This window comes from Gymnoscopelus microlampas (genome assembly GCF_963454915.1).
Source record: "Gymnoscopelus microlampas genome assembly, chromosome: 7".
Taxonomy (NCBI): Eukaryota; Metazoa; Chordata; class Actinopteri; order Myctophiformes; family Myctophidae; genus Gymnoscopelus; species Gymnoscopelus microlampas.
Genome location: NC_139944.1, coordinates 7186166 through 7208681, shown reverse-complemented (window position 1 = coordinate 7208681; position 22516 = coordinate 7186166). Strand labels below are relative to the sequence as shown.

At 41.9% G+C, this 22516-nt stretch overlaps 1 protein-coding gene across 1 annotated transcript in view; it reads right to left on the bottom strand.

Moving 5' to 3' along the window:
- The window catches only part of tafa1b (TAFA chemokine like family member 1b), a gene marked incomplete at both ends in the record, with an annotated part of 229940 nt that extends 208087 nt beyond the window's left edge, over window positions 1-21853 (bottom strand). Inside the window, one exon of the mRNA XM_084063221.1 lies at window positions 21730-21853. Within this exon, the coding sequence (XP_083919347.1) occupies window positions 21730-21853 (124 nt within the window). The remainder of the gene's footprint in view (window positions 1-21729) is intronic.
- Between the last annotated feature and the right edge of the window lie 663 nt (window positions 21854-22516).

The window sequence follows — 22516 nt, the reverse complement described above, 5'->3', positions numbered from 1 at the left end:
TTCAAAAATAGCAGATACAAGCTCATAGCGCGGCACTGAATGGCGCACTATGAGCTTGTAGGTCTGCTATTATAGAAAAATCGTGAAAATGTGTGCAAATCTTTGAATATACATATTTTTTAAAGTGACATTTTTTAAAACTCAAATCTTTGCTTCTGGGGATTCCACAAATATCTTCTATATCCTAACAGTTTTTTTTTTTAGTATGTTGCTATGATATCAGTGGTTCTCAAACTTTGTTCATGTCAAGGACCCCCCAAAATGATATGTATTTGGCCGCCAAAAATATAAAAAATTGCAGATGAGCTATGAGCTTGTATATCTGCTATTTTTGAATAACCAAATAAATCTAAAAATGACGCCGACTCATCGGCGGTGGTTTAGGGGTTCAATGTCTTGCTCAAGGACACATGCAGCCAGGCAGAACCAGGGGATCGAGCGGGATACACCTTCCGGACTCCCAGTTGGCCGCTCTACCTCCTAAACCACTGCTGCCCTAGAGCAGTGGTTCTCAAGCAGTGGTCCGGGGACCACCAGTGGTCCATGAGGGTGCTCCAGGTGGTCCCCAGCTAAATGATGGACAGTTGGTAACCATATGGACCCTCATAGATCTTTAAGTCTTGAGAGAGCATTTAGCTGCAGCGGAAGAAAAACATTGGGCGAAATTCTCCTTTAATTTACAAGAAGTCTACACAATTAGAATGTAGAAGAATCATCGGCAAACAGAGTCAGGGTGCTAATATTATGCATGTTGGCCCACTGGAAACACCAGTGGGTCTACAGTTGGGGTCCAGGGACCCTCATGGGCTTCCAAATGGCCCCTTACAGGTGTGTAACTCTGAGAGTGTACAAATGGAACCAAATGGACCCGTAAGGGTCCATTTGGTTCCATTTGTACACTCTCAGAGTTATGGGGGTCGTGGAAACCACTGTGCTAGACTAAATGGAACAGAGCCTTCATTAGTATCATTGGTAACACCTGTGAATGTCTTCACAATATGGCTGCTGTGAATAGAGCCTATTAGTGGCTCCGTGGCTCAAATGCCGAATACATAATGGACCTTGATATGAAAAAGGTTGAAAACCACTACACAGTGTGTTGTATATAAATATATTTACCTAGCCTGTCGGCCTGACTAAGTTGTGTCTGGTGTTTTATATGTGCAACATGTTATAGTGGGTGCATTTATAGAACGATACCCACAGGAAATAACAGTAGGCTTCTCATTGTTTTTGTTTTGACATTAATCTGGTTAATATTGCATTCCCGTTAAATTGGTCGGACTAATTAATGTGAGAATTGATGGTGGAAACAGAATTCAATTAAACCGCACTCACTTGAATGGACGACGAGTGAATTCGATTTTTTTGCAAAGTGGATAAAGGAAAACATTTGATCAGGTTGTCAGTGCAACTCGTGAAAATAAGTTCATCACCTACATACGCTCGCGAGTACAAGCACAGTCGCACGCACGCGCACGCGCACACACACACACACACACACACACACACACACACACACACACACACACACACACACACAGTCAACAGTAGCTGATGTACTGGATAGGACAATGGATTTTAAAAGATGTTCGCCTCCCTATGAGAACATCACTTCTTTAAAGAACACTGGAATAGTTTGACGGCGAGCAGAATAACAAAGACAGTGTGACACGACTGCAATTCAGAAACATTAACGTTTTCATGCTGTCTGCGACGTGAGCCCCTTTTCGGGCGCGAGCAGAAAAACATAACTCCTTCAGTCTCGCTCCCCCATAGGTTTGAAATTGCTTTGAAAGCTGTGGGGCTTTTTTTTGGTAGAGAAGAGAGCTGGTCTGCTCTGCTGGCTGTTACACACAGGATGCCCTTCATGGTAATGAAAGCAACCTTTTAAAAAAGAAACGTGGCGATGACGGGGGGGGGGTGATCATTCCGGCGTCGACCATCACTCTCTGACGCCTGACCACTTTCCTGTCCTTTTTTTTTCTCCCTCTCTCAGCCCCCCCTCACCCCCTTCCATCTCCTCGTTTCTATCAGGCCCCTCGGACGATTTGTCATGGATCAGATGAGACAATTTGTCATGGATTAGTGCACTTAAATGTTCTGTGTGATAGTGGAAGCAGTCACTGGAAAAAGCTTAGGAATCCTATTACACTGCTGTTTATGGCCGGCAGGGGGGGAGGGAGGGAGGGACTTGGGAGAGGTTGAACTGTGCACTTTATGTGAGCTTCGTGCATTTCTTGTACCTTCTTCTCCTCCTCCTGCCAGCCACACGACCAGTAATAGGCTCTATGCACAGCAGCCATATTGGAAAGAAATTGGGCCTCTACTTCCTTCACAGGTGTTACCAATGATACTAATTGGCTCTGTTCCATTCTGGTCAGGGTGCTGATATTGTGCATGTTGGCTCACTAGAAACACTCACTAGAACATTTTGGTTCCCAAATGGCCCCTTATGGTGGGTGTGTAACTCTGAGAGTGTACAAATGGAACCAAATGGACCCGTAAGGGTCCATTTGGTTCCATTTGTACACTCTCAGAGTTATGGGGGTCCTTGAAAATAAGACAACCACTATGCCACACTAAATGGAACAGAGCCTTAATTAGTGTCATTGGTGACACCTGTGAAGGAAGTAAGGAATGGGCCCAATTCATTCCCAATATGGCTGCTGTGCATAGAGCCTATTCACCCCCCAGAAGAAGGGCTTCCGTTTGCGTTGCTCAGTTGCGAGAAGTTGACCGCTGGATAGGTTTTAACCACATAAGCCCTATTTCTACGACTTCTCAAGCTTATAGAGCTGCTATTTTTGCAGTTTAAAAAATAAAAGATCTGCACAAACTAGGCATGCTAGATTGAAAGGTGATGTGGCATTAGCCCCACGGTCCATTGTTCCGAAATACCATTGGTCTGACGGCGTAGCGATATAACTAAGCCTAACCCTAACCTAAACCTCACGCTCGTCTAACATTTGTCGGACTATTGAGACGTCCGACTAATGGTGAGGAGTTTATTGAAAGTGGTTAATACGCAGTGGTGGAAATAGTACTCCAATGTTTTACTTAAGTAAAAGTATCAATATTGCAATGTACTCTGTTACAAGTAAAAGTCCGGAATTAAAACATTACTAGTGCAAAAGTATTGGTATCAAAATGTACTTAAAGTAACAAAAGGACTAAAACAACGCGATGCGACGCGTTGTGAGCTTGTAGATCTGCTATTTTCAAATAGCCCAGGTATAAAATAGGGATTAAGTGGTTAATGTATGTTTTATAACGTAATAATCTATATCTGCATAACTACTGTAGTAACTAAAGTTTTCAAATAATTGTAGTGGAGTAAAAGTACAATATTTGCCTCTGAGATGTAGTGGAGTAGAAGTAAAAGTACAGAAAATTGGAAATACTCCAGTATAGGAAAAGTACCTACAAATTTGACTTAAGTACAGTACTTGAGTAAATGTACTTAGTTACTTTACACCACTGTTAATACGCGTATATCATTTTGCACCAGAAGATTTGGCTAGCCACGCCCTATCATTGAGAGCTTGTGAGGCGCGTATACCCAAGCCAGCTGGTAGACAAACGATTGCCAAAACATAATGTGACACGACGCGTTTCTTTCTTCATTTGAAGGTCTGTTATTTTCGTCGTCTTCTTTCGGCTTTGGGCACACCTCACATCCTTCCTCTGTCTCTGCAGAACACACTTAAAGGACAACTTTGTTTTTTTACAACCAATGTTTATGTTTTAGATTGTAATTAAAGTAAATAAAAGATGAGTGTTAATTTTTTTTAATTTACTGCTTTCTATAGTTTTAGCAATTTTCACAATCTTTTTTACAGTGTTTTCACAGTGGGCGGGGGCATTCTGTCCGGTGGCTAAATATGTATTTTTTTAACACATTAACCCGGAGTTTTCTTTAATATTATTTACAGTAGCTCTTCTAGCCCCCAATAACTCACATCTGGCCATCTCAGACAGCCGGACCTTTTTTATTGTGTAAAAAAGGCATATTTAGCCACCGGACAGAATGCCCCCGCCCACTGTAAAAAATATCGCAAAAAATGCTAAAACTATAGAAAGCAGTAAATGAAAAAAAAATTACACTCATCATTTATTTACTTTAATTACAAGCTAAAATATAAACCTTGGTTGTAAAAAACCAAAGTTGTCCTTTAAACACCTGTGTCAGTGGAACAACTGAACAATCATTAGCGTTTGCAGAACCGTTTTCTCATCACAGCCGCCTCACTGCCGCGGCTACGTTAATGCCTGGTTTTGTCCCCCGTTGAACAAAACTAGATTGTTGTGGAATGGATCCCGTTCTCCCATCTCCTCTGAAGTTGGATCGGTTCGTTTCTCCTCTACGCTTTTACAGTTTAGGCATTTTACAGACGTTCTTATCCAGAATGACTGTGTCTGTGTGAGATCAGAGCAAATGGCAAGCCATGAACCCTATAGTCAACAAAATGACAGGATACGTGGTTAAAGAGGTGGTGCCATGGTTTTGCACTTTTTCAGTTTTTCATGTGTCTATGAGGTTGATAGAACTTCATTAAGCCCCCTGGTGGTGTTTTCATGGTGTTTTATGTCTTCTCTGACTATTTTGAGTTTCTGCCTGGAGGCTGAAACCTTGAGGGTCAAACGTGCCAATAGAGAAACAGCGCTTTAGTGACATAGTAAAAACATGCCCTCCCCCTCATTATCATAACACAACAGGTGTGGGCGTGAGGAGGAGGAGGGACTAGGACAGGTGGGTGGTGCTAAGGTGGTGGAGGAGGTGCTAAGGTGAGAATCAGGTATACTTAATGAACTGGAGGCGTGTCCACATAAAAACATGATTTTAACAATTTCTGTACACTTTTTTGAAAAAAATCTTCCTCCTAGTATAACCATAATACCTGATGATTATGTTTTAGGGGGGGGGGGTCACCCTAACCCAAAAGTATCGGTATCAAAATGTACCAAAAGTAAAAGTACTAAAATGTTTGAAAATAGCAGATCTACAAGCTCACAACGCTTGTAGATCTATAATAGGCTATTTTCAAATAGCCTATTATAGTACAAAATAGGGCTAAAGTGGTTATTGTACTCAAAATTGTACTTTGTACTGTACCCTACTTGAAAACTTATGTTACTAGTTACTTTGCAGATATAAATTATTACATTATAAAACAGCCCTGTTTTATACCTAGGCTATTTTCAAACATTTTAGAACTTTTTCCACGACTGCCTGGAGATGGCTGAGGCTTGGAAATGGAGCTGGGGGGCAGACTCCCTGGTGAAGAAGGGGATACTCTACATGACACCACAGCACCTCTGTCGTAGCATATTTCTCCTGCTAATACCTTGCGAAACGTGTTTTTCAGCCTATCCTCCGTATATGTAAAGTCAGTTTCTATTTCAGTCCAAAATAGTTTACCTCAGCCACCTGCAATGTGCCAAATTTAATTCATACCGAACCCGTTCCCGGGGCCAGCATGAAGTTACTATATCATGGAACATTAGCATGTTTATTCATACAGCGACTTAGAGCTAGCTCCTCCATCACCTCTAGTCCCCCCAAGCCCTCTCCTTGCAGATCGCATGGGCTCAAATAGCTTGCTTATGTTAATGGAGCAAAGAGACAAACAGGCTAGGTAATTGTAATGCAGCAGAGGCACTTTGCACCATCATTTAGAACCACTGCAAACGTTGCTTCTTGTTTTGTTTGCAGACGACTAATACTCCCGGCAACTCGCTTATACCTGGTGACAAGTCATAACGGATTGGCTCAGCCCGCAGCACCGCTTTCATTTGGAATCAATTCACTTGACTTTAAATGTGCGTGTACCCATAATATCTCTGCTGTCCGGCAGGAACCAGCTAACTCCTAAATGTTCATTTTTTCAGGAAATGACAAAAAGTGGAGTTAGGAGGTTTTGTTCATCATTGATAAGAACAGCTGAATGGACCTCCAAGCTCACAATGAGGTTGGAATTCAAAAGGGGGTGGAGCCTGGAGTCAGCAACACCAGCCAACTCCGGTGGAGTTAGCTGGTTTAACTGAAAGTTTGAGGATCCAATGGAGTTAGCTGGTTTTGTCAGAAGCGCTTTTTAATACTTTTCATTGGTTCAATATTTGTTTTACCAACACACAGACGTAAAGGGTGTTCAATAGCACTGATTTATGGAAAAAAATGCAAAAGCGTCTAAATGGAGTTAGCTGGTTTCTGCCGGACAGCAATACATGACTTGGTAACTCATGAATAATGAAACAGGCCATTCTCAGTATGTAATTACGTCATGGTATTAACCAGCTGTGTTGGGAAAAGTACTACATTTTTTTTACTTCAGTAAAAGTATCAATACTGCAATGTAGATATACTCTGTTACAAGTAAAAGTCCGGAATTCAAAATGTACTAGAGTGAAGTACAAAAGTACTGGTATCAAAATGTACTTAAAGTACAAAAGTAAAAGTACTAAAATGTTTGAAAATAGCCTATGTATAAAATAGGTAATAAGTAAGAGTACAAAAAAATGGAAATACTCCAGTAAAGTAAAAAAAATACCTAAACATGCACAGTACTTGAGTAGATGTACTTAGTTACTTTACACCACCGGTAAATAACTAACAATAACAAGCATTTTGACTCCTGCTCTTTTTCCATTTGACATCAGCAAGTCAATATTTCTCCCTCCGTTTCTATGTCCTTGTCTGCGTTCAAAAAGATGATATCCCACATTTCCATATGTTACCAAGGTGACTTGGTTTGCTCGGTTCGCTCAATAACATTAACATTAATGCAGGCGTGTGACACGGGAGAGCAAAATGGATTGCAAAGGCTCGGGAATTATGGAAACCAAAATCCTCGCGCTTGAATATCACCCCCGGCTTGTCAAACGGAGTGATTGAGGTGGTGTCTAGAATGTTCCATCCGGGGTTGCTCTGTCAGCACGAGCTATGAGTGAGGTCTATTTGTCTTGTCTGATGTATCTGTGTTTGGCTGGGCGACATTGTGTCACCGTGTCTTCATTCTGACGGTGTTAAGGTCTAATAATAATGGGAAAAGTGTTGTGGGTTGTTGCAGTCACACAGCGTTCATTAGCGCCGCGCGCAGTCAGACACAGCCGTGGATAGTCAGACACAGCCAAATACACGAATTAACCCATTAAGACCTAAGGCCGATAAAGAAAAGAACATTTTTCTAAGTCCTACCAGTTTTCTGAAAAAAAACGTGTGTTGCTGTTCAGTGGTGCTCAAAACTTTTTCATGTCAAGGACCTCCAAAATTATATGTATTTCGCGGCCGACCCCCATCTCAAAAATAACATTTTGTGCCAGGGACCCCCCAGGAGCAAAGGTTTGAGTTAAAAATGTTCGCTTTAAAAAATATACTGTATATTCAAAGATTTGCACACATTTTCACAATTTGTCAAAAATGACAAAAATGTCAAAAATGTCAAAAATGTCAAAAATGTCAAAAAGCTCGCTATGAGCTTGTAGATCTGCTATTTTTGAATAGCCAAGCGATGTGCTATTATACAGCTAAAATCTAAAATGACACAGATGCTTTCCCGGTTTTAATGGGCTAATAGGATATCTTATTTCAGTGTGTGTTCAGCGCCCGCAGTGCCAGCCATGCAGTTTAGCCAACTGTACGTACACGGCCACATCGAGTATGCCACTCTGCGTTACTATAATGCCGATAATGGTGAGATACATTTTTTTTTGGGGGGGGGGGGAACAATTAACTTGCGTCCCCTCCCTGCGATGTATTTACGTTCGCCACGGTGTCTCCCGACTCCGTGCCAAGTCGACAAGCACGGACCTGCCATTCGCTGCGTGGCAGCTCACACTATACACAGCACCTTCCTGTTTGCGGTGATTAGCCGAGAAGGCCGGAGAATGAGGGATGAGCCGGTGTCTGCTGCCCGTCTAACTCTGTAGCCTAATGGCCCAAAGGACGTCTCTCTTTCTCTGTCTCTCTCTCTCTCTCTCTCTTTATCTCTTTCTTTCTCTCCCTCTCTCTCGATCTGTCTCCCAACACCTCATCCGCTCGTTAGCGCTCCAGCTCGTCTTTCTGTGGCCCCGCGATGCTTTGCTCGCAAACTACGTTAGCATCCCCTTGGTTTTCCGCGACCCCTGCCAAAAACACGCATTAATCCATTAAGAACGGGAACGCATCCGTGCAATTTTTAGATTTCTTTGGGCTATTCAAAAATAGCAGATCTACAAGCTCATAGCGCGGCACCGAGTGCCGCGCCATGAGCTTGTAGATCTGCTTTTTTTGGAAAAAATCACGAAAATGTGGGCAAATCTTTGAATATATATATATTTTTAAAGCAAACATTTGTAACTCAAATCTTTGCTTCTGGAGATTCTACAAAAAGAAAAACTGTTTTTTTTTTTAATGTATTTGACCGTGGACCCCCATCTCAAAATATTTTGTTCCAGGGACCCCCCCAGAAGTTGTAACAGAGTTAAAAATGTTTAAAAAAAATACATATTCAAAGATTTGCACAAATTTGTCAAGATCTTAAAAAAAAAAAAAAAAAAAAAAAAATAGCAGATCTACAAGCTCACTTGTATCTGCTATTTGTGAATAGCCGAAAATAGCTGAAAAAAATGACACAGGCGCGTTCCCGGTCTTAATGGGTTAATCCACTGTACATCTCTCTCTCTCTCTCTCTCGAGCGATTCGGGCAAAAGATGAGCAGAGTGGGCGTTTTAGAAAGCAAGCGTTATTTATCAGGGGCCCGTTGTTATCAGTCAGGGACCTGTGGGCTTTTTTGATGCCGCATCCCACATATATACCAAAGCCATGAGCCGCGCAACTTTTCCCACTGAAGGGCCTTCATGACCCGTTCTCTGTTAAGTTTCGGCAAGCTGCAGTTGAGACGAGGAATAATACATGCACAAAAATACACTTACGCAACCTTTTCCCTTGAAAGCACAGACAAAAAAGGCAAGACATATACTGTGCATGTATACTTAACCCGTTAAGACCTGAAGCCGATTCTAAAAATGTCTTCTAAACGGTTTTCTGAAAAAAACACAATGTTTCTATGTCTTCTCAATCTTTTTCATGTCAAGGACTCCCAAAATTATATGTATTTGGCTGCGGACCCCCATCTCAAAATATGTTGTTCCAGGGACCCCCCCCCGTCCCCCCCAGAAGCAAAGATTAGAGTTAAAAATGCTCGCTTTAAAAATATATATATTCAACCATTTGCACACATTTTCACGATTCGAAAAAGATAGCAGATCTGCAAGCTCGTGGCGCGGCACTCGGTGCCGCGCCATGAGCTTGTAGATCTGCTATCTTTGAATAGCCCAAAGTATGAACTAATGGTTAAAAGTGGTTACACAGATGCGTTCCCGGCTTGAAGGGGTTAAACGCAAGAGTCTTTGCTATCTTTGATCATAACAGCTTTTCTCCGTCCTTGTAGATTTCATCTCTTTCAAAGGCATAAACCGCAAAGCAGCCCGCATACTGAAGAGTTGAAGAACAGTGCTGATACTGTATAATAACTAAACCCCTAACCTCATTTTTTTTTTTTATCCAAACATCTTTTCTCTGTCCTTGCGGACCGCAATCCACTTCAAGGCCTGAGTGTTCAAGTGCAAACATGGCCACAGACTATAATAAAAACATACACACACACTAACACGCTCTAATACTGTAAAAAGCCTGCTAGCATCCTCTGTCAGAGCATTCGGAAGTCATGGGGTGTGATATTCTTTCATACGGCAGATCAAATGCACACACCACCAGATGTTCGCGGGAAGATGAAAACGGCCAGGTAAAAACGTCTGGGGTTTGCCTGGGAGCGAAGCAATTCATACGTTAGCACATTTAAACTGATCCTAAGAGGCTGTCAGTATCATAAAACCCACACAATAATATCGGGGTCTGGATGTTGCATGTACTAAATGCAAGTATATATATTTTTGAGAGTGCGTGTAACACTCTCTGAGAAACTCCCTGTCCGTTTGTGGGATGCGTTTAGATTGAATTGTGGGCGTGCACTTCTGTCCATATATATATATATATATATATATATATATACGTATATATATATATATATATATATATATATATATATATATATATATATATATATATATATATATATATATATATATATATATACGGTGGGGGGGCATGGCTGTGGAAAGGGGGCGTGTTTGGTAAAAGAGGCTCTGCGACTTGTCATGATTGGTTGCCATGTCTGCTTGTTGTAAGCGACATTGCCCTTGTTTTTCTGTGAAGGTGCTTGTAAAGACTGGTGGGTTGCGGTTTGTCCCCGTTTCTAAAACGTTGTTGATTTATTGATATATTTCACACACACACACACTCTCACATTTGGATATGTTATCCAAATAATTCTTGTTTTCTCAAGTTTAAGGCTCTTCTCAGCTACCGTATACCAGTTATAGCTGCACTGGTTCTGAGCCAGAACGGAGTCGTATCCAGTGGTGCCCCCGCAGTGATGCAGAATGTTATCAGTTGACTTATTCACAGGTCATGAAATTCACTGAAGAATTGTAGTCATGCTGTACAGTATATTGAATAGGGTTACACACCTTTTCCTAATTAGTCCGGCAGTAGCCGGTTGTTAAGGTCTTGGCCGACTACACCCCCTTTTTTTTTTTTATTAGTTAGTCTTTGCCATAATGTTTCACGCTGCATGAATTATCTCTGTGAAATAAGCGTCGGACTCAATGATCTGTTAAACGCTTAACCCTTTTAGGCCGGGGAAGAATCTGTCATTTTTAGATTTATTTGGCTATTGAAAAATAGCATCAATAGCCAAAGCTCATAGCTCATAGCGCGGCACCGAGTGCCGCGCTATGAGCTTGTAGATCTGCTATTTTTGAAAAATCGTGAAAATGTGTGCAATTCCTTGAATATATATATATATTTTTTTAAGCAAATTATTTTAACTCAAATCTTTGCTTCTGGGGATTCTACAAAATGTCTTCTAAATCCTAACAGTTTTTTTTTCTTAAATGTACATTGCTATAATATAGTGGTTCTGAAACTTTTTTCATGTCAAGGACCCCCAAAATTATATGTATTTTGCCTCGGACCCCCATCTCAAAATATTTTGTTCCAGGGACCCCCCCAGAAGCAAAAATGAGAGTTACAAATGTTCAATTTAAAAATATATATATTCAAAGATTTGCGAAAATGTTTTCATTTTTCAAAAAAATAGCAGATCTACAAGCTCGTAGCGCGGCACCCTCGCAGATGGGCTATTTTCGAACAGCCGAAAGAAATGTAAAGCGTGCGCATGCGTTCCGCCGGATGGAATGGGTTAAGTGATGGTATATTTCAATTACCATATATTATCCCACAATCCACTGCGGATCATTGCCTCGGTGACATGCCATGGTGTCCCAGTGTGTGGGGGGGGGGGACTGGAAACGGGGGGGGGGGCGCGCAAAAAGGGGAGAAAAGACATTTTCTTCTTCTTCGAGAGAGAAGATGTCTGAGCCCATTGTGCTCTGTTCTGCTGAAGGATGAAAGGCTTTGGGTTCCTCCTCTCAGCCGATAGGAAGAAGAAGCACATAGAGATGGTCGTGATGTGTAAGGGGAAAGTGAGCTATAGTGAGCCCTGGCTCTCTTGTATTGGCTTTGGTTTTACACTTCGGCTCTTGGTCTGTTTTTTTTTTGCTCAACGCGAGTCAGACAGGGGGGGGGGGGGGGACGTGTGCTGGCATCTAACGCCTGTACCCATTCTCTCTCTCTCTCTCTCTCTCTCTCTCTCTTATGGAGCTTTGAATTCACTTTGAATACAATATAGAAATACTTTTAACCCATTAAAGACCTGAGGCCGATTCTACGAATGTCTTATAAATCCCAACAGTTTTCTGAAAAAACGTATGTTTCTATAATCAGTGGTTCTCAAACTTTTTCATGTCAAGGACCCCCCAATTTTTTTTTTTTTTGGCCGTCGACCCCCATCTCAAAATGTTTTGTTCCAGGGACCCCCCCAGAAGCAAAGATTTGAGTTAAAAATATTTGCTTTAAAACAATATATATTCAAAGATTTGCACACATTTTCATAATTTTTCAAAAATAGCAGATCTACAAGCTCGTAGCGCGGCACTCGGTGCCGCGCTACAAGCTTGTATATCTGCTATTTTTGAATAGCCAAAGTGTAAAATAATGCTTTTTTAGCTCGAATCAAAAAGTGACACATGCGTTCCAGGTCTTAATGGGTTAAGAATATACATTCAACTGCAGCGCCCGCTGCTGGCTCGGGCCGTTTCTCACTGAACGCACGTCAGCCAGACGTTTGGCGGGGTTCAAGACACAAGCCCTCGCCGTTGCCTCTCGGCAACCAGGCATCAATCGCGGTCACCTACGGTATACGATTGCCGTTCACGCGCATCAAAGTCACGCGTCGTGCTCTCTGAATGAGAGCTGCACACGCAGCGGTGGAAAAAGTACTCCGATGTTTCACCGTATCAATACTGCAATGTAGAAACACTCTGTTACAAGTAAAAGTCGGGAATTCAAATGTTACTTGAGTGAAAGTACAAAAGTATTGGTGATTCAGGGGCGGCCATAGCTGAATGGTTAGTGAGCCCGCCTAGGGAGCCAGAGGCCCTGGTTGCCCCAGGTTCGATTCCAGGCCAGGTCAGCATATGTGTCGATGAAATGAAATTTGTCCCTGAGCAAGACCCTTAACCCCTAATTGCTCACAGGTTCTCATTGGAAACAAGACCGCAAGGACTTTCATGGACGACCTGTTAAAAGGAATTATCCTTATCCTTATCAAAATGTACGTAAAGTACCAAAAGTAAAATACAAAAAATGTTTGAAAATAGCCTATGTATACATTGGGCTAAAGTGCTAGCCTGGTTCCATACCATAGACCCCGCCCACTCTAGTCCCCTCCCCCTTGTAATCCCCAACACTGGAGCCAATTTCAGACTGAAGCTCCACGCAGCTTCAGTCTGATAATCAGGCTACTAAAGTGCACCACCGTGCACACATACACAACGTTAGCGTGTTCACTGGCACTCTCCCCCATATACACACGAAATATGAGCGCCAGACTCGGAGGCAACGATGGCATTAGCAGAGGAAGGGACACAAGACAGACTTCGGCCACTTCGTATAGCCTTAACATGAGCCGCCGCGGGCATCCTGTCGCGGCAGGAACGATGCACGCTAGCTAGCGGTCCTCAAGCGCGGCAATTCCCGTTATGGAGGTAATTCGAATTTACGGGTCGGTTCACGCGACGGGGCAAAGCCGAGAGATGGCTAGGATCTTGTTTTCTTTATTCTTCTCCTCCTCCCTCGTGCCTCTCCTCCAGCAGATGAGAAATGTCAACCCGCCACTGCGGCAGAACTGGAGGGGGTACATATTCAAAGAGCCGCGGCTATTTGTTCCACTGGCGTAGTGAGGTTGATTGGTATGCACCGCAAGCAGTGGCGGAAAGTAACTAAGTAGATTTATTTAAGTGTTGTACTTACGTACAATGTTGAGGTATTTGTATTTGTACTCGAGTATTTCCAATTATCTATACTTTTACTTCTACTCCACTACACTACACTACATCAGAGGCGAATATTGTACTTTTAAGCCACGGCAATTATTTGAAAACTTGAGTTACTAGTTACTTTGCAGATATAAATTATTACATTATGAAACATGCATTAACCACGTTAGCTCTATTTTATACATAGACTATTGGAAAATAACCGATCTACAAGCTCACAACGCGTCTCATCGCGACGCGTTGTGAGCTTGTAGATCGGCTATTTTCAAACATTATAGCACTTTTACTTTTGGTACTTTAAGTACATTTTGATACCAATACTTATATACTTTTACTAAAGAAAAATGTTAATTCTGAACTTTTACTTGTAACAGAGTACTTCTACATAGCAGTATTGATACTGTTATCATTAAAACATTTGAGTACTTTTTCCACCACTGGTATGCACCACAGGGTAGGAGAGTAAAGGATGAGAGAGAGAGAGAGAGAGAGAGAGAGAGAGAGAGAGAGAGAGAGAGAGAGGGCTGGAGAGGAAAAAGTAGATGGGAATGTCACAGCAAGCCTCATTAGAAACAGCAAGTATGAGTTCCTATACTTGGGAAATATCTATTTCTGACAGGTCGCTCTCTGCCCTGACACAGTGACACCTAGACTGGCACTATTTATACAGCACCGTGTGTGTGTGTGTGTGTGTGTGTGTGTGTGTGTGTGTGTGTGTGTGTGTGTGTGTGTGTGTGTGTGTGTGTGTGTGTGTGTGTGTGTGTGTGTGTGTGTGTGTGTGTGTGTGTGTGTGTGTGTGTGCGCGTGCGCGCGCGCGCGCGTGCGTGCGTGTGTACATGTGAGCCTAGGGCCCCTGTGGGGCCAAGCTGTGAAAGTGGCGCTGTACCTGTGTGCATTTGAGCATGTACAGCTGTGTGTGTGTGGACATGTCTAGTGCAGTATATAATTTGCAGTCAAGCACAGAGGGGCGATAGTGACCTCACACTGTGGTTCCTGAGCAGGCTTCCGGAGTGGACTATAGATTAATTGGACAATAACAACAATAACATTGCACTATGAGCTTATAATTCAAGTATTCATCTCCAAACGTCCAGGAAAATCCCATAGCCTTGCATGACTTCTTAACCCATTAAGACCTGAGGCCGATTCTAAAAATGTTTTCTAAATCCTAATAAAAAATATATATGTATTTGAATATTTGCGCACATTTTTACCGATTTAAAAAAATAAATAGCAGATCTACAAGCTCATAGCGCGGCACTCGGTGCCGCGCTATGAGCTTGTAGATCTGCTATTTTTGAATAGCCAAAGAAATCAAAAAATGAAAAAACAGATGCGTTCCTGGTCTTAATGGGTTAACCACATGAACCTTTGCGCGAACATTCAGCGAAAATAGCAGATCTGGATTCGCACGGAGAGATTTGGTGTGGAGAGAGAAAAAAAACAAGGAGGTGACCAAGAAAAGCACCTTAGGGGACCCCGGTCAATAGTCCAAGGGCCCTATGAAGGGCCAGACTGGCTAAACCCACTAATTTGCATTTAGGAGTGCACAAGGGGCGTTCCCGTGCAAAAGTTGCTATTTTGGTACACTGCCTTAGCCGCGATACACCTGCACCACCTGTTACATTATGCATAGGTGTGGTTTGGGCGTTACAATAATAAAACCAATCACATTTAAACATTTAGCTCACAACCGTGAGCTTGTAGATCGGCTATTTTCAAATAGCCAACATACAGATGTGCCATTTCAAAACTTCAAATGTCCTGCCATCGCCAAGACAGTAAATTTTCAGGGGATTCCCAGGGCAATAAGAGGGACAAAGAAGGGCATTTAAAATGCTGAATTGTTTTGATGATCACTGCTTTTATGATGCTAATTCATTTGAGCAACTGGTCAAGGACCTCTTCAAATCACCTTTCGCCTCATAATGAGTCTGACACCTTCTTCAACACACATTCTTTTGTTCTCATGTATATGGATGTCTGTTGAAGGGAAAAACGGGGGTGTGTAGTGACAACTTCTTTTCAGGGGCAAAACAGTGCCTTTTTAAGGGCAGAACAGGGAGGAAAAAATGCATTTTCAGGGCACTTTCAGGGAAAGAACAGTAACGTGTGAAGTTTTGAAGTGGCACATCTGTACTTCTACATTGCAGTATTGATACTTTTACTAAAGTAAAACATTTGAGTACTTTTTCCACCACCGTGCGTTATTACGCTATCGGCATGGGGGGGGAAACTCATGGCAAAAAAATGCATGGCAGCTGTCAAGCGTTTTTTTTTCTCCAAATGAGACGTATACAGTACTGCACTTTATCTATTTGAGAGTTCCGTTGTTTTATCGGCACAATAGGAGGCTAGAGCCCAGCTATTTCACACCCTTCATAAATGAAGGTATTGAACAGATTCATTTATCTTGACGTAAATGCATTACACTTCACCTCTATTCCGCGGCTTCCTTTATAATCAAAGGACCATTAAATTACATTTGATTTCTGAGAACAGCCAAGCATTACGAGGCAAAGGATTTATCTGCGTAAGACATCTCTCTCTCTCTCTCTCTCTCTCTCTCTCTCTCTCTCTCTCTCTCTCTCTCTCTCTCTCTCTCTCTCTCTCTCTCTCTCTCTCTCTCTGTCCACGTCCTACATAGAACATCTATTTATACCTGCGGGTCTGGCCTCAGTGAAACCAGAGAGCTTTCTCAAATTATAAGATCAATTCTAATCCAAATATTCATCATAGCATTTCAATTCAGAAAGAACAGTTCTGTTTTAGTCGAGTTAAACACCACTCCACTGCTGAAAACACAACGTTCGGAAAAGTAAACTTTGAAGCTGGCCAGTGGTGGGAAAAGGTACTCAAAATGTTTTACTTAAGTAAAAGCATCAATACTGCAATATAGAAATACTCTGTTACAAGTAAAAGTCCGGAAATCAAAATGTACTTGAGTAAAAGTACAAAAGTATTGGCTTAAACATGTATTTAAAGTACCAAAAGTAGTCATTATGCAGAATGTCCCATTTAAAGTTCTCAAATGTATAAAAGTCTTTTGAAAATAGCAGATCTACAAGCTCACAATGCGTCGCGATGCGACGCATTGTGAGCTTGTAGATCGGCTATTTTCAAATGGCCGAAATGTATACAGAGCTGAAGTGGTTAATGTAGGTGTTGTAATAATAATCCAAATCTACAAAGTAACTCAAGTTTTCAAATAAATGTAGTGGAGTAAAAGTACAATATTTGGATCCGAGATGTAGTGGAGTAGAAGTAAAAGTATTGGAAATTGGAAATACTCAAGTAAAGTACAAATACCTCAACATTGTACAGTACTTAAGTAAATGTACTTCCACCACTGATACTGGCTAACGACAAGGACAGAAAAGGAGCGTTCACCCAAGGTGTCTGTCTGGGTTGATTATTATACTGTATGGCAAAATGTCCTAACACCTCGTGCAATAATGAACGTATTAGATTGCCAGCGCCAATTGTCACTGTCATCCATCACCGTTTGTTGATTTCCTCCCGGGCGCTTAAAGTCCCATTCCAGGATTGTTTTCAACATTTAACCCATTAAGACCGCGAACGCATCTGTGTGTAATCTACAAGCTCATAGTGCGGAACCGAGTGTCGCGCTATGAGCTTGTAGATCTGCTATTTTTTTGGAAAGAATTAGAAAATGTGTGCAAGTCTTTGAATATATATATATTTTTCAAAGTGAACATTTTTAACTCAAATCGTTGCTTCTGGGGATTCTACAAATGTCTTCTAAATCCTAACAGTTTTTTTTTTTAAACTTATGTTGCTATAATATCAGTGGTTCTCAAAACACATTCATGTCAAGGACCCCCAAAATGATATGTATTTGTCCTCGGTCGGACCCCCCCCATATCAAAATATTTTGTTCCAGGGACTCCCAGTTAGCAAAGATTTGAGTTAAAATGCATATTATGTATTCAAAGATTTGCAAAAATGTTCACAAAAAAAAAAAAAGAAGAAAGTCAGATCTACAAACTAGTGCGGCACCGAGTGCCGCACTATGAGCTTGTAGATCTGCAATTTTTTTGAATAGCCAAAGAAATCTAAAAATGACACAGATGCGTTCCCGGTCTTGAAGGGTTAAATTAGGGTTACATTCACATTCATTGTTAAAGAGTCTGATATTATGGAGCGTAATGCTGCCGTTTGTAACTTTCTTACCCCATCAGGAATCTAAATTATTCAGTTTTACTCCACAGTTTACAAACATTACCAACATAGAAAAAACTGTATAGGGTAATATAAATAATGTATATATAAAATATAAATAAAGTATATTTAGCTTGTGCTTCTTTCGAGAGCTGATCAAACATCTACTGTAGAGAGAGTAAACACGTCTCCACTGCAATTGGTTTGTTTTGTTGGTAGGGCTTAACATTAAGTATTTTACATGTATTAATGATTGGCCTTTACAGCAAAACAATCCTTAACCCATTAAGACCGGGAACGCATCTGTGTGTCATTTTTAGATGTCTTTGGGCTATTAAAAAAGTATAGCAGATCAAAAAAAAAAAAAGCAGATCTACAAGCTCATAGCGCGGCACTCGGTGCCGCGCTATGAGCTTGTTAGATCTGCTATTTTTGGGGGGAAAATCGTGGACATTTTGTGCAAATCTTTGAATATATATATATATATTTTTTAAAGCGAACATTTGTAACTCAAATCTTTGAATATATATATTTTTTTTTAAAAGCGAACATTTGTAACTCAAACTCAAAACAGTTTCTAGAAAAAAGGTATGTTGCTATAGTGGCTCTCAAACTTTTTCATGTCAAGGACCCCCAAAATGATACGAATTTGGTCGTGGACCCCCATCTCAAAATATGCTGTTCCAGGGACCCCGCAGAAGTTGTAAGATGAGTCAAAAGTGTATATTCAAAGATTTGCAAAAAAAAAAGCAGATCTACAAGATCATACCAGTTTTTTTAATAGTCAAAGAAATCTCAAAATGACACGTTCCCGGTCTAAATGGGTTAAAACAGACATAGTCTGTACATGGGCAACACCGACAGGCATACTGTTGGTGTGCCCGCTACACAGAATAATATATTTCTTAGAAAACTCATTACCCTCTCCGTAATGTTATTCAGGGTTTTTTGGGGCGGCCGTGAAGCATAACTGACTGTAACGACTCCAATGAAATCAGCGGCTTGAAAAGATCTGATAAAATGCAGTGCGTGTTCATCATCTTTATGGCCCGGGACAAGGAACCCTTTGTGTACTCTGGACGGTGCATGCATCGCTCCGCCGCAATCCCCACAGGACTCGTGAAAATGCCACGCCATAATGGCTTCGGTGAGAAAACGTAGTATATGTGCGTGTGTGTGTGCCTGTGTGTGCCTGTGTGTGTGTGTGTGTGTGTGTGTGTGTGTGTGTGTGTGTGTGTGTGTGTGTGTGTGTGTGTGTGTGTGTGTGTGTGTGTGTGTGTGTGTGTGTGTGTGTGTGTGTGTGTGTGTGTGTGTGTGTGAGCAGATCTCTTTAACAAGCCATGATGCAGAGAATGAGGAGTAATTGTTTCCTCAGCCATAACCTGGATGACTCCTCTAGGCCTAGGCCTATATGCCATGAGAATAGATATAGCGGTTTCTCGTTGTTGTTGTTGTTTTGTTGTTTTTATGTCTTAGGGCATCTGCATTATTCAAAGGATACTTTACTAAGCCTTGTACATCGTTGGCACCATAAGCTCTTGTCTTGCCACCCCTTCCAAAAGTAAAAATTAAAGTCTGGGCTTTAAAATATTCATTTAGAACTCGCCATTCATACCCTCGCCCTCCTGTTCCAATTAACAAGACCAGAATGCTTTTTTTTGTGAGAGCTCTGTAAATCACAGCTTTGAATTCCATGTCAGCTGAATAGAAGGAAAAACTAAAAATGCATTTCTCCAACATGCTGCTTAAAATCACTGCAGCTCTGCTATCTTTCCAAGTTTCACAAGTCTCGAGAAATCAAAGGCTGTTTTTTTTTACTACAGTACTGTGCTTGAGTTAGTGTCTTTTTTGTGATTTTGTTTTTTGACTCCGTGAAGCAACACAGATAGGATAAACGAAGCAGCAGACCGCATCAATGTGTAACCATATGGTCCCTATCCTGAACATTCAGCGAAAACCGGCGAACAATTGGCAAAAATTGCCGACCTACAAGCTCACAAAACGTCGCAATGAGTTGCATTCACTGTGAGGTTGTAGATCGGCTGTTTCGGTGAATAGAGTTGGTGTAGAGGGACAAAAAGGAGGGGACCAAGTACAGACTGCTAAGGGTTTAAGTGGGCACTTAATTGGGATTTTTTTGGGGGGGGATTGAACTCTGGTCTTTGGGAGTGGCAATACTGTTACCATCAGCAGCTCTCAGAGTCACAACTTAAAAGCTTAAAGGAAAGCTTTACCCTTTTTTTTTTTACACACACACATGGCATGCACACACACTCAGAAAAAGAACCTTTCACGCTGTAAGTGTGGAAATCAACACTCTCAGGGCCATTTTTGCACTCTCTAAATTAACAGGATTTTACTGTGCACACATAAACAGTGAATCACACCCAACCCGAGATGCCTAAAGCCTGATATACTTAAACGTATGGCGGAGACCCGCGGGGAAAATAGCTGATCTACAAGCTCACAGCGCGTCACACCCTGACTCGCAGAGGGGCTTATAGATCTGCTATTTTCAGCACAGTTACACCAGCGTGCAACAAACTGTAAATAAGGCTTCAAGACGTGGCGCTTAATTGCTGAATGTTTCCTGCAAATGAAACATACATGAGTGCAATTTCCATGTAAGTTGGGGGGGTTTTCGCCCCGGAGCAGGTTGCGCGTGTAACAGCGTTCCAGATAGATACAGGGTGCTGCAGTCAAGCATATCCCCTCTCTACGCACAGGCAATCCCCCTCACGCTGTGAAAACGTGCTCTTTGTCGAAACAGGTTTACCGGGGGACCTCCAAGCTCACAATGAGGTTGGAGGTCAAAAGGGGGTGGAGCCTGGAGTCAGCAAAACCAGCTAAATCCGGTTGAGTTAGCTGGTTTAGCAAAGAATTTGAGGATCCAATGGAGTTAGCTGGTTTTGTCAGAAGCTCTTTTTAATGCTTTTCATTGGTTCAATATTCTTTTTTTACCAACACACAGACGTAAAGGGTGCTCAATGGCACTGGAAAAAAATGCAAAAGCCTCCAAATTTAGTTTGCTGGTTCCTGCCGGACAGCAACGATATGATCATTGTTATATACATACAATAATACATATTATACACTCTCAGACTGGAACACTCAAAACCTAGATTTGACGGTGTACTGTACCATAGGTAACATTAACATAACATAACATTTTTGCAGTATGTACTTGTGTAACCATCCTCTTGTAGCTGCTCATACCCATCGACGGTGCCAAGCAGAGTGAATAATACAAGTGCTGCACTAGGCATACCAATCTGAATCACTGCAGCATAGGGCCTCATGCTGGGGGGTGTGTGTGTGTGGGGGGGGGGGTATATTAGACAAGACAAGCCGTTTGCCACACCCCAACAACCATGACATCTGGCACAACAGACAGTGCGACTGGCATAACTGCGGTTTCAAATCATCACACAGCGGCGCACAGAACCCAGCAGGTTATAGTTGGCAGCTTGGCAGCAGTATTGATTTTGTCGACTAAAACTATGGCGAAAAATGCCCGTCGACTACCCTTTTTTCACTGACAAAAACGAAATAAAAACGAAATAAAAACTAAGCTATGATGACTAGAACTATGACTAAATACATTGACAGTTGCGTCAACAAATAAAAACTAGACCGGTTAGACTAGTTAGTTAGTGAGGGACAGGTCATTTTATGTTTGGTTGCGCTCGGGTGTTGCACTCTGAAAATAGCCGATCTACAAGCTCACAACGCGTCGCGCTGCGACGCGTTGTGAGCTCGTAGATCGGCTATTTTCAGCACGCAACCAAATGTAAAATCAGCCATTACGACCCAATCAAGGCGCCGCCAAAATAGATTCCACTCGACTAAATCAACTGTAGATTTAGACCATAATAACCTTATGACATTTAGTCGACTAAAACCAAGACAAAAACCAACACATTTCGGATGATTAAAATATGACTCAAACTAAATGTTATTCAAAAGACTATGACTAAAACCACATCAAAGTGTGCCGTCAAAAAACAACACTGCAGATATTTAGGGACAGTAGAGAGAGACACGTACCCAGGGTGAGGATGTCGGTACGGCCCGGCCGGGCGACATGGTGCTGCTGGATGGTCTGGTAGAGAGTGGCCTGGCACAGCAGCAGAAAGCCCAGGCTAATCCACACGGCCAGCGGCCAGGACATGACACAGGTTTGAGTCTGCGTGTGAAAAGGGAGAGGGGAGACCTGATGATCAATATGGAAGGCTAACCTTAAAGACGGGGTGCCGTGATTTTCAGTGATTCCCCCCCCCCCCTAAAACATAATCATCAGGTATTATGGTTATACTAGGAGGAAGATTTTTTTCAAAAAAGTGTACAGAAAGTGTTCAAATTATGTTTGTATGTGGACACGCCTCCAGTTCATTAAGTATACCTGGTTCTCCTCTTAGCACCTCCTCCACCACCTTAGCACCACCCACCTGTCCTAGTCCCTCCTCCTGCTCATGCCCACACCTGTTGTGTTATGATAATGAGGGGGAGGGCATGTTTTTACTATGTCACTAAAGCGCTGTTTCTCTATTGGCACGTTTGACCCTCAAGGTTTCAGCCTCCAGGTAGAAACTCAAGTCAGAGAAGACATAAAACACCATAAAAACACCACCAGTGGGCTTAATGAAGTTCTATCAACCTCAGAGACACGTGAAAAACTGAAAAAGTGCAAAACCATGGCATCACCTCTTTAATCTATTGGCCATCGCGTAAGAGGTGTCACTTGCTCAGTGGTGGAAAGTCACTAAGTGCATGTACTCAAGTACTGTATTTGAGGTATTGTTTTACTTTACTGGAGAATTTCCCATTTTCAATA